At 39.5% G+C, this 13,552-nt stretch overlaps 1 protein-coding gene across 1 annotated transcript in view; it reads right to left on the bottom strand.

Moving 5' to 3' along the window:
* The window catches only part of ACTR3 (actin related protein 3), a 44,563-nt gene extending 31,486 nt beyond the window's left edge, over window positions 1–13,077 (bottom strand). The window contains exon 1 of the mRNA XM_014075800.2: window positions 12,895–13,077. Within this exon, the coding sequence (XP_013931275.1) occupies window positions 12,895–12,938 (44 nt within the window). The 5' untranslated portion in view covers window positions 12,939–13,077. The remainder of the gene's footprint in view (window positions 1–12,894) is intronic.
* Between the last annotated feature and the right edge of the window lie 475 nt (window positions 13,078–13,552).

Genomic DNA, 13,552 nt, shown 5'->3' with positions numbered 1-13,552 from the left:
TGACACTGGAACACCATCTGTCGGCTGTGACCAGGGGGGGGGGGGCTTTGCCCAGGTTCGCCTGGTGCACCTATTTGGAGCAGGAGGCACTTCAAACCGTCACTCACACCCTTGTCACCTCAAGGCTGGATTATTGCAATGCGCTCTACATGGGGCTACCCTTGAAAAACGTTCAGAGACTATAGCTAATCCAGAATGCAGCCGCGTGAGCGATATTGGGTGTATCTCGGTACGTTACACCTGTCCTCCGCGAGCTGCACTGGCTACCAATTGGTCTCCGTACGCAATTCAAGGTGTTGGTTATTACCTTTAAAGACCTACATGGCTTAGGGCCAGCGTACCTGCGAGACCGCCTACTGCCACATACCTCCCAACGGCCAGTAAGATCCCACTGATTGGGCCTCCTTCAGATGCCGTCAGCCAGACAGTGTCGGCTGGCGGGCCCCCGGAGGAGAGCCTTCTCTGTGGCTGCTCCGACCCTTTGGAATCAGCTACCCCCAGAGATCCGGACCTTACCCATTCTCATGACCTTCAGGAAAGCTGTTAAAACCTGGCTGTTCCGGCAGGCCTGGGGCTGTTGACCTCATTGTTAAGGTCCAGCCACGATTAGAACGAATGTGTGTCCTGTGAATTTTAAACTCTCCTTTTCTTATTTCTTTTTCTTTTTCTTCTTTTTTCTTTTGTAAGCCGCCCGGAGTCCTTCGGGATTGGGCGGCATATACATTTTAATTTTTTTTTAAAAAAAAAGTATGCATGTGCGTGTTCATGTGGTGGATACCCGGCCCCATTGCACTGTACCAGTTGCAACAGGATCTGGAACACACCACTTTTGTGGTCCCAATTGTGTTCATAAGTTGAGGATTACCTGAAAGTCCTGCAAATAATGTGTCTCGAGACCTGGCTGGTCTTATATTTCTAGCCCCACATTAATAGTCTGTTAAGGGGGTGGGGGTGGGGAGAGAAATATCTTAACCCCTAAGAAATAAAGGAATCATTATTCCACTACTGAAAGTATTTCAGTTATAGCCTCATTGTCTTATTTGCCATTATTAAATGCCATTCAAGTGAAACTTCCCACTTAACTATGGAGTTTGTGAAATAAATATGGATCAATTGCTTAACTCAATTTTCCTCACTGGGTTCTTGATGTAGTGATAAAATGAGAGAAGCTCCCTATCTTTGTGTCTTGAATTCCAAAGAAAAGGTAGGATATAAATATTTTGCTGAGAGAGGCAGAAAATTTAAGTAACTGTTTCCAGGATTGTTTGATATTTAACAGTGTTAGTTATAAAGCCAAAAATTCTCAACATGTGTCCATAAGCAATGTACCTTACTATAATAGCCACTACATGGATTCAGTCACATTTAGTATTTCACAACATAACAAATCTACACCTCGCTTCAGCTTTGTTGCCCATCCATATGTGTTCAACAGTTGCTCTCTCCTCTGTCTTTGTTCTCTGCATCAACTTTCACCTTTCTCTGTAAATATCACATCTTTTCCCTTTGCAATAGCTGCACCACTGAATGCTCTTTGTTCTCATATGGGCCATATTCCATAATTAAAAGCAGGAGATTTTCATAGAGATTTCTGAAATGCCTTTCTACTTGTTATTTTACAGAATCCAATTTGCTCTCACCATCTGGCATTCAATGAAGTGTATGCATGTTGGATCTGAATTAATTTGCCACCTCCTCCTTTTCCTGTAACTGACATTTTTAAAGATCAGTCATAAAAGAGGGTTACGGTTATTATTTGTATGTCATGTAGTCTTTAGTCATTCATATAATGATGCCATGCAAGTACAATACTATTATATCCCTACCTAAAAAACTAATTTGTGAACTATATATAAGAGAAGCAGGCAATAATGTTTCCATGGTAACTATGGGCACTCTTAGTGCTTGTCAGGATCCCTGCTCATTTTTTTTTATTTCAAAGCTTATTTTAAAATACTGATTGAGAAGCTGGCATCTCAGAAACCAAATAACCAGGTTTTGCTATCATCTCTATTTAAGAGAATGTCTTTGAATTCCCCAAAGATGTTAGAAAATAAAACTGGTAAATAAACATAGTCCCAATACTTATTTGTACAACTCTTGAAGTTTGGCAGGGTTCTACGCTCCTAGACTTCTGAAAAGACCTGGCTTCCTCCCCCAGGTATGGGATATGGTGAGGTGCATATGAAATCTTCACTTTGATGCCAGGTTTTTATTGTGTGTGCATTCCTACACACACATGGATATGTGTGTGTGTAACTATCTATATACCTACCTACCTATCAATCATCTATTTTATTATTGATATACTGCTAATTGGAAGGGAGGGAGGGAGAGAGGGAGGGAAAGAGGACCCTCCCAATTCTTCTCCTGCTACTGATGAAGTATGCCTGGTATAGAGATCAGGTGTACCTCATCAGCAGTGGAAGGAAAAAGACAGCACGGGTAGGCAAAAGTGGTGAAAATTAGGGTTGCCAAAAGGGTCAAGATGAGGGAGAGGCAGTTGAACTGCACAGAGATCATAAATGTGGAAAACCTGCCAAGCACCCAAATTTTGATCACAAGGAGGTTATCTGTAAAGATGAAGATGAGAAATCTTATACTGGAAAGTAACAGCCACAAGTGGGCATAGCAATTCCATTACTAAGTGTCACAGTCATTAAATGAAACATCACTTGATCATGCCGGACCTAACATCTGTCCCATTATGGCTATTAAACAAATCACACACAGTTTAGGGAGATATCCCATGACTGCGACTTGCCAGGTTCTCTATTGACTTGGCTTGTCAGAAGCCAGCTGTGAAGCTTTCAAATTGCAATCATGACTTCGAGAGGCTTCAACAGTCATAAACACACTTTGCTTGAAAAGCCTCCAAATTGCAATCACATGATTACAGGGATGCTGCAAATGTCATAAGTTTGAGGACTGGTCATAAAATTATTCTTTCAGCGTCATCTTAAATTTTGACCGGTTGCTAAATAGAACAATTGTTAACCAAGTATTACATGTGCTAGTAAACTGACATTTTAGTATTTAGTTCTACACTTGCTCATCTATACATACCATACTACTACTAAACTAATCAGGAGTTACTTTAAAGAAAGACTCTCAAGTTTAGACTGTTAGTGTGAAAGAAGTTCCAATAAAAAACGTAAGTCAAGCAATACTCCAACACCCAGAAATGATAAGTTTTTAAAAATAAAACAGAATACTATTCACTATATAAAGTTTAGTATCTTGTGAAGTAAATTATCCTCTGCAAAGTATTTTAAGGATTAGAAAAAATGTTATATGTATTTCCAGTAAAGCCTATACTGCATAGTTCAGCATATCTAAAAATATTCATAGCTACTCTAGCAAAAATGTAGAAGAATGAATCATGAAAATAAACATGCTTATTGGCAGACACTGAGGACACCTAATACCAAGCCTGTTTGCTCTTTTACTACTTTATTGTTCAAATATTTAAAGTTCATTTTAAACAGTAATTTCTCATTCAGAATAAGATGTGGATATCAAGTTATATTGTGCAAGAAAATAATGGACAAGTAGAACAGAAGAAATGATACTCAGCAATACATAGATCTAGATTTTTTTTCAAAGAAAAAAATGCATTGAATCAAATATATTTAAGGATATTTTTTAACTCAACACATTATTTTAAATGAAAAAGATATACAATTCTTTGAAGAATCATCATGGGACATCTTTAATTTCCAATTTAATAACAAACACTAGTTTTCATTATCTGACAGGACTGCAATATATTGTAATCTCATATTTTCTGAGTAAGTAATATACAACTTGGCTTACACAGAGTAAATTGTTATATCTGATTCAATATTTGAAACTAGAGTATTCCAAAGCCATTTTGCAGGATCAGATAAATAGTTCCTTTTACTTTCCTAGATTTTTAAGTTAAAGAACTGAATCAGGCTACACTGGAAGGAAAGGATAAGCTTTAAAACATTTCAATTGTTTCCAATTCAATACAGAGGAAACACACCAAACAAATAATTAAATAGCCACTATGGTACTAGGAACCACTCTTTTCTTTCCCAGTTTTTCACAAACACGAGACTATAGGGATAGATTAACATTTCAGTCCATGGTAAGGGGTCATCTGTTATGCATTCCAAGTCGGGCCAGAGGTGCTGTGAAACTCCTGACTCAAAGCTTAAAGGCAGTGAAAGTCTGGATGGGACAAATTGGAGATGAGTTTCAACACTAAGAAGCAGTGTTACTATTTCTCCAGGATACACTCCCTTCTCAGTAGAAGTACCATTTTTGGAATAGTCTCGCTGTAGCATCAAGCTGGCCCTCCCTGATCACATTTAGAAAGATGCTGAAAACAGAACAATTCTATTCTTTCTACTCAGTCCATGTTTGTTTTGAACTGTTATTTTTATCATATTTATATGCCACCAATCTCACAAACTGTGATTCTGGGCCAGGTACAATAAAGACCATAAAACATTTTTTTAAATCTACAATTAAAAACATTATGTCAGCATCACTCCATTAAATAATTAGGAAAGAAAGACTAAGAGATTCCATGTGTTGGAAATCAAAAGTACTTTTACTAATTACAAATGGTAAGCAAGCAGTTGCGAAGCAAACTCTACTTAATTAGGCGCGAAAGCGACTGATATATAGAATAGTCCATTCCCCACCCCTTGGGATCATAGCCTCAGGCCAATCATAAGTCCTTCAAATGTCAGGTGTGAGATAACTTCAAAAAGACATCACGAAGATGGAATGTCGAGGCTGTTGGTCCAGGCGGGAAGCACTCACACATGCGCAATCCAACCATCTGGTACATCCTAGAACATTCCTCCAGCACATCGAATAACCCCTCCCAAATACCAGCCCTCCCTCCCCGTTTCATGACAGCTGAAGCAACAGCAAGGCAGAAGCTGACACATTATTATGGTTTGTCAAGCAGTCAGGCAAATGTTTAAACCGGATTTGATATTTTTATCCATCTATTGAATCCTTGCTAAGGATCTGGAATAAGCACATACTGTTGCTTGATAGTATTAAAGGGATAAGCTTTGCTTGTAACACCTTGTAAAAGCTGCCTTTTGCAATTGATTGATTGGTCAATGCTGATGGTGTTCAAGTGATGCTAGAGTTTTTGAGGAACTTCCAAAAACTGCAGCCAATTTCCCCCTAGTGGAGATGATGTTCCATTGGGCAGAGGCCTTGGCAGAAAAACCTTGCATCCTGGGTCCCACCAAGTGTAGCTCCTTAGCAGATGGGCTCCAACTCATGGAATGGGCAGAAGTAACTGGGAAATGACAGTACCTCAAATAATCCAACCCCAATGATACAGGACATTAAGGGTCAAAACAGCATCTTTAATTGAACCTGGAAGCAAACTAGCAACTAATTAAAGCAACTCAGCAGTGTAATATGTGTCATTCTAGCTGTAAACATAACTGCCCATGCCACTGTATTTTGCACCAGAGAGCAAAAAACCTGCAGCACTCCACATACTAGGGGCCAAGGGTGAGACATCTCCCTAATTAACAACAACTGGAATTGAGGAAGGTAAACCAGTAGCACCCTGTGCCACCTACCTCCAACCCTCTGAGCCAATCTAGAGGGATATAATGCCCAATGGAACCTAAGGCCATCAAAAGATCAAGCATGGATACAGATCACCAATCCTGTCCCCGCAAGAGGTCACTGAAAATGAAACAAAGTCATTTCTGGCCTATACTCAGACCCGAATCCTGACTGAAGGGAGTCCAATTAATCCACCTTATCCTGGGTCCCAAGCAGTGGTGGGTTCCAGTACGGTTGGAACGGGCCCGGCGGCATCCACATGGATGTGTACAGCATGCATGTGTCTTAGCGCCTGTGCAAGCCTCTGCGACGCTCCAGCTGTTCAGTGGAGCGGAGTGCAGGCACTGTATGCGTCATGCACATTCACGGAAGCGCCGAAGATTTTAAAAACTGGTAAGGAGCTCGGGCGGGTGGGTGGGCCCTCCAGAGCACCGGACCAGAACGGTACTCAGAGCTTTGGGCAGGCTCCGGTACGCCCATACAGAGGTGTACCGCCTGCAACCCACCACTGGTCCCAAGTCTATTCTGTAACTACTTTCTCAATTACCTTTACCAGAAGGAAGAGGTTGCATAGCACTAAAAATTGCCTAGTATGGTAAAGTCCAATGATTTCTTGAGGAGAGGATGAATCAGTACTTCCTCAAGAGATAGAAGAACAACTTCCTCAACCAAGGAGGGATTCCACTGTTAGAACCCTGACCTCCCATCACGACCAGGCAGTTTTAGTTAGCCAGCAGAGGAATGGATCTAGAATGCTGGTGTCTGAATTCACCATCACTTTTTTAATGCTGATTTTATTCTTATTGTGATGTTTTAAACTTGTTTTCCTAGCCACTAAGTCATTTGATTTCAAAGATCAATAATATATGATTGTTAATCAACAAACTAACAGTGTCTGATTTACTAGCTTTAAATCTACATAGCTGCAAGAGGATCTAGTAATGCTTATTCACACTCCTAGCATCACAACAGACTACTACAACTATTTGGAAAATGCAATTGATGCAGATGAAGCTAACGGTAGCAGATGAGAACAACTGTAAGCACCTAACACTGATACTGCAGAATAGCACTAGCTTCAGCTGTAATTCAAAGTATGGTTATTAACTTTAAAAGCCCTACATCTGCAGGAACATGTCCTCCAAATAGAACCAACCTGTCCAGTGTGCTCATCCCAACAAGGAATATTGGGTGTGTCCCAGATTCAAGAGGTGCTTATGACAGAATCCTGGGAAAAGTTCTTCTCTGTGATGGACTGCACCTCAGGAAATTGGCTCACTTCCACAGAGGTCCAGTTAGTTCTCATCCTTTTTAAAAAGTTTTAAAGACAAAGAATTCCACTGGGTTCTCAAAAGTTAAGTGTTATTAGATTCTTGGGTTGGCACCAGTGATAATACATAGCTATTCACTTTTACTTTTTGTTATTTTAGTTTTTAATCACACTATTAATGTTTAATATTATGGACTGAAATTTTCCAATATAGCTAGTTAATAAAATTTAATACATGTTTAGAATTCAAATATTATTCAAGTCTTGCTAAATAGTAACAAATACCTGCTCTGAAGTTATTCATATATAGGACAAGGTGATATAACTCAAATCAGTTAAAATTAATTTAGGTAAATGTGAGATTCATACAAACAATACAAGTAATATCTACTTCATTTATTAAAAAGTAGGTTTTGCTTTAGAACATTCACCAAAATACCTTTTCAAGAAATTGTTGGCTGTGATAGTGCATATTTGTCTGCATTTTTCTTCTTAGTTAATTACTTAAACTAATGTGGATTTAAAGTAAGGAACTACAACTCTTTAACTTCCATTTGTAAAGTCTGTGAAGTTGGAGAAAGAAACTGATACTTCAAGGTTGCAGACAAATAACCCTCTGTTAATTTACAAAGAGGAAGAGGGAATAGTTCCAATATCAAGGATATGTGCAGGGGTAACAATCTTGAGTTTTTTGAACTTCCAGCAAGAATATATTTTTTCAATATATCTGGAGATACCGGATTATAGTCAATTGTGCGTTGTAACACTATCTGATAAAAATGATGAAAATAACAAATCTTAGAAAAGCAGGATATATGTGAAAATTGTACTATTATGTATTTACAGCACATAATTGCTATCATTATAATACTACAAATACTACACCACCATTAATTGGCTATGTTTTTCTTTTATAATATTAAGCATATTTATTCAGTTTACAAATTCTTAAAACATATCAACTTGAAGGAATTAGGGTACACACGTACACACACACGCAAACAAATTAACCACAAATTATGTAACATTCTATTCTATTAGTATGTAAAATTAATATATGTTTAGCTTCTTCAAATCAGACCCTGAAGCAATAAATTTGGCTGATATGGGAGGGGGGGAGGATCCCTATACATAAATATAATCTTTTACATCCACTAAAAGGGAGGGAGGCTGCTAAACAAAGAATTTATTGTACTGCGCAAAAGAGAGGATATAAGTGTGACAGTTTTATACCCCAACTTCCTTCACACACTCAATGTAACATAGAAGCACATGCTCTTCCATTTTTCCCTATAACCATACCTTGAGGTAGGCTGGGTGAGTGACTCACAGTCACTCAGTGAAGTACATTTCCTATTTTCAACATGAGATTATTTATTCTGTGATGTTCAGAAAAAGCAATTTAGGCATTTTAGACCTACGTAGTTTATGCTATCAAGTATCTTCCTAAAATAAAGCATATTTTTTGCAGTAATTGTTAGTTATAACTGTTCAGGCATAACAACTCATACTATCCTGTTTTCTCGAAAATAAGACCTCCATGGATAATAAGCCCAATCGGGCTTTTGAGCGCATGCACATGCACTAAAATAAGCCCTCCCCGAAAATAAGCCCTCTCCGAAAATTTTGTAACACAGCAGCAGCCATGAGATGACCATGCTCGCTGCTTCCTGAACCTCAAAAATAAGAGTTCCCCAAAAATAAGGCCAAGCGCTTATTTCAGGGGTCAAAAGAAAATAAGAACCTGTCTTACTTTCATGGAAACACGGTAGTTCTTAGTAAGCAATGCTGGAAAACCTATTTCTGACTAGCTATCGGCACACTGGTCTACGTAAAATAATATATGTTTTTTCAGACACACAATGAACTTTCATGTCTTCTGTCCTCCTTGCTTTTCTGTGTACAATATTCCTAAAATCACCCAAAGTCCAGATTCCTAAACCAAAGCAGATTTTGATAACGTATAGAGATTTGGGGAAAAAAATAGTTTTATTAGCAAGCCCAAATAATAATCAACTTTTCTTTCAATCTTATTTTAAACATACACGTGAATACACATGTAGCTTTATGAGTGGAATATATGGCCTCTCGAAAAAATTCTAAGACCTAAAGCGGGAGTGCAAAAAGTGAGCCCTTAATGATGAATTTACAAAGAAGCTTTATGCACTATTTAATTCCTGAAAACCATTTACCACATTGGGGGTCCTCCTGCCCTTTCTACTTCTGGAGTGTGATCCTTAGTATAACAACGCAACATCATTTGTGCAGCTTGGCCTAAAGATACAAACTTATAAGACTTTTGATTCATATTTTTACTAATTCCATTTTTTCTGCAGCTATTATTATTTTTATCATGTATAACAATTCTGAACTTGCTCACGCATATTTAAAAGCACTAAAATTAGTGGAAATTATGCATAAGCACCCAAGTGCACAATTTTTATATGCAACATGTTTTCTCCTTTAATGCAACTACAATCTGAACCACATTTAATAATATATCACATAGGATGTTTCATCTCAAAAGTAATTCAAAATATTAAACAACCTATAAAAACCCACTTAAACATCCTGATATCCAGATGAAAAAGGTTACATAATAAATTTATAAAATATAGTAAATTTAGATATATTACTTTTCTCTAAATGTAATTCAATAAGCACATTTTAGGTACATATTCAAATCATTCACAAATATTCACTGAAATATTTCAGTGAATATGAAATATCCCAGAATCCTGGAAGTTGAAGCAGACTTTTATGTCATCAATCCCAGAATTGGAGGCAGATTATTATGTCACTGATCTCCTGTTCAATGCTGGATTCCAAATTAAAGCAGATCAGAGTAATATCATCTAGTCTATACTTTAACTAATATAGTAAACCTGATTTAATATAATGTCTGAATTAAGATGTACTTCAACATTTCAAACCAATCATATTCTAACTTTTTACTTCAAGAGACAGTGTCATATCATATTTTAAGACTTCTAATGCACTTAATTCAGGAACCTTAATGTATTCCTGAGGAAGTATTTTAGTTTTGCTGTTCTCCAATACATCTCTTGGATATAAAGTGAATGCTGCAAAATATAAGTGCCTTGGAAGCCACTACAGGTAGTCCTCAACTTACAACAGTTCATTTAATGACAATTCAAAGTTGCAACGGTACTGAAAAAAGTGGTTTATAACCATTTTTCACACTTATGATCATTGTAGCATCCCCAGGGTCACATGATTTACATTCAGATGCTTGACAACTGGTTCATATTGATTATGGTTGCAGTGTCCCGGAGTCCTGTAATACTCTTTTGCAACCTTCTGACAAGCAAAGTCAATGAAGAAACCAGAATTACTTAACAACCATATTACTAATGTAAGAACTGCAGTGATTCACAAAACAAATATAGTGAGAAAAGTTGTAAAATGAGGCAAAACTCATTTAACAAATTTCTCACTTAGCAACATAAATTTTGGGCTCAATTGTTGTATGTTGAGGAATACCTGTAATTCTTTGCATTTTTAACTTGAACTAAAGCAATCATAAATGTGATAACACATTTGCAAAAAGTGTACAATATTATAATGAAACATTTTAACCAACAGTGTAAACTAGTAATTATTCAAATATTTATAGCTGTATCCAGTTACTAAGGCATAAATATATGTGGCAAATTTTCTAAAGCAATTCTAAAACATTTTCATAATGTACACTATATTAACATAAAAGGCTATCCAGCCTTTTCCCTTTAATATTCCTATCTGTTCCACTCATATTTTGAGACCAATATGTAAGACTAGCAGAATACAGTGGAAACTTGCACAAATTTACATGTGCACATATAGAATTGGGGTATATAGTCACCACCTCAAGAAATAGATAGGGTGTCTCTATACAGTGATACTAAAAGAGATTATTAAAAAGATGCAACCTTAAAATATATTGGAATTCTAATTCCCTAATGTTCAGTTCTAATGTTTTAAAGCTTGTGATCTCAGAGTCCAGATTTTTTAGGGCCACTGACACATTTCAATTTTGGCAATTGTGTAATCATAGTTACTAATTAAAAGATGCTGCGCTTTGCACACCAATGACTGCATTCATTGATAGCCCCCTTTGCAGAATCTAAAATTAAATCCCTTTCTCTCTTTTGATTATTTCCCATCATTTTCATTTATGCACAAATTTACAAATGAAACATATCACCAGAGTTCCCTATTGGTATAGTTAGCTTCTCAATATGCAAAAACAGCTTTGTATGAAAAAAAGGACATGTTCTTTAATTAGTGTATTACAATAAACACTGTACTGTAATTTCAATGTACCCACACATATCTTGTAAGTTACTACAGGCAGCAGAACAGCAACCAGTACAAGTTGTAATTTACTGCAATTTTACATCCAACTATATATTCTGTGCTCTTTTTAAGTGAACTATCACAATCATATTCCTTATGAAGATACGTTTAGGTTTTGGTTTGTTTTTCAAATGGAAAGGGAAAATCACAATTTCCAAAGAATGTTGTTTGATGACACATTTCTCAAAAAAAATAATTAAATGTAATTAACCATTTTTAAACAGAAAACTGTGGCTGATGGATAAATGATTAGTTAGAAGCATTTTACTTGCAATTATATTGAGCTACTGCTGCATGCAGAATTTTCTATGAAACCCATCTTTATTAGCATGAAACAATGTGAAAGCACAAAATGAAGTCGCCTCAACTCAGTTCCTTAAGAAACTGTAATGAAGGACATAAATTACCTATGTACTAGGAAGTCTTTGCTTCCTAGATAAACTGCTAATGCTATCTTCCATGCCTGCTCTTCCTTGAAAGAAATGTCATTGAAGGTCTTTTCTATGTTAGAAAATAGCAACGTTGGGCGCCTTTTCTCCACATTAATTAGTAATTACAAAATAAGAAAAGTGGTTTCTCAAAAGGATTTGGTTCAGGTTTGTCACTGAAAACTGCCTTATAAGGTATAAAAGCCTGAAAGGAGGAAGCGCCTTTGACAAAACTAAGGAAGTTCCTCTGCGCTTGCTCATTAGAGAGGGCAGACTTCTTTTTTTCCACCCACACAGAGAGAAGTAATGCTGAATAAATGGCACATATGGACAAATCATGGCACTGCAAAAGGAAGCCACCAATCTGAAGGCTCCACTCATCCCCGTATATTGAACTTAGTTGAAAATTATATACAGGCCAGTTTGACCCGAGAAAGGCTGGCGCTGGTTCCCCCCCCCCACACACACACAACACAACCCCCCTCCACCCCCCTCAGATGGCTATTTCCTAAACGAAATTAAGGCTGTCGACGTTCTTCTCCAAAATTGCATCCTAACAGCATTACCGGAAAAACGGCTGGACCGATGCAACAGCAAAAAAATCCACATCCAATCTCTTGCAACCTCCTCACTCCAAAGGGGGGGGGGAGACTCAGCGGGCCAAAAGGGTCTCCTTCCCAGCCGCGGAAGGTGCTCTGTCATCCCCCGCAAAGCATACAATGAATTAAGACCGCTGGCTACCTCGGTTAACTTTTTATCAGGAGGAGACAATGCAGCCTTCCCTTCTGGCAAAGGCCGAAGCCTCCCGCAGGATTGGAAAACGGGGGGACGGTTTGAACCCGGCCAGTTTAGGGCGTGACTCGCCCCCTTCTGCCTATAAAAACCTCGTCTTTTGACGGCCGACCGCCGAAAGGCAGAAAAACGAGCTGCCGGGAAGAAGCCAGTCGGCCCGGCAGTCAGAAATACCCTTCTTCCTCTCCCTCCTCCTCCCCACCTGCCACCCCCAAATGGCATCGATAAAGGGGGCTGGGTGGGTGGCTGAGGGGCAGGAAGCCCTGCCATGCCCGGTGGGGGGTGAGAAGAGAGGGGAAAAGGAGCTCCGTCTCGCTCCACGCGCCCCAATGAAAGGCAGCGGCAGCCCGGCCGCTTCCCTTCCCCGCCCTCTCCGGCGCTGGAAGCCAACTGTCAGCCTCCGCCGCTGCCGCGCGCCCAGTCGCCCATTCATCTCCCTCTCTTTCTCTCTCTCTCTCTCTCAGGGCTCACCCGGTGCCACAGTCCACCACGCAGGCCGGGAGCCGCCCTGCCATCCTCCACGGGTTTGAGACGCCGCTGAGGAAAGGTGCCGACGACCCCGCGGGCCTCTCTCTCTCCTCCTTCCACTCTGGGGGAGTGAAGGCACCACTTCCGCAAAGGAGCGAGTCACTCCCTTACCCCAGCCTTGGCTTGCCTCCCTCCCTCCCCCCCCCGCTCGCACACGCACAGCCCCGGCAAGAGAGCCCAAGATGGCCGCCTCTTCCGTCGCTCCCTCCCTCCCTGAACGCGGCCATGGGAGGGGCGCCGCGGAAAGAGGCAAGAGCGAACGGGCGGGCGCGTCAAACAAAAGAGGCCTTTAGGAGAAGCGCGCACTGTTCGGCGGGCGGAAAAGAGAGGCGGGCGGGCGCTTGCTCGCGTTCCTTCTTTCACTTTGTTGAAGCTGGAGGATCAGGGTTGCTCGCTGCCTTGAGTCGCCCTCCTCATTTTATCCAGTGACAGAAATGGTATCTTAGGAAGCCGTGGTTTAATTTTTACGGCATTTTTAAAGCACGTGATGAACTCTTTCTTTGACCATCTTCCTAACTGGCTGCCTTCAGAATCCCGGCTTTTAAAAGGCAGTCGTTTTGCAGGGCTGCAGTAGCCTTAATGCTTGCATACTAGGCAGAAT

This window comes from Thamnophis sirtalis, unplaced genomic scaffold, assembly GCF_051295495.1.
Source record: "Thamnophis sirtalis isolate CommonGarterSnake01/CBP01778 unplaced genomic scaffold, rThaSir2_p1.2 scaffold_1, whole genome shotgun sequence".
Taxonomy (NCBI): domain Eukaryota; kingdom Metazoa; phylum Chordata; class Lepidosauria; order Squamata; family Natricidae; genus Thamnophis; species Thamnophis sirtalis.
This window is presented reverse-complemented; position numbering and strand designations above follow the sequence as displayed.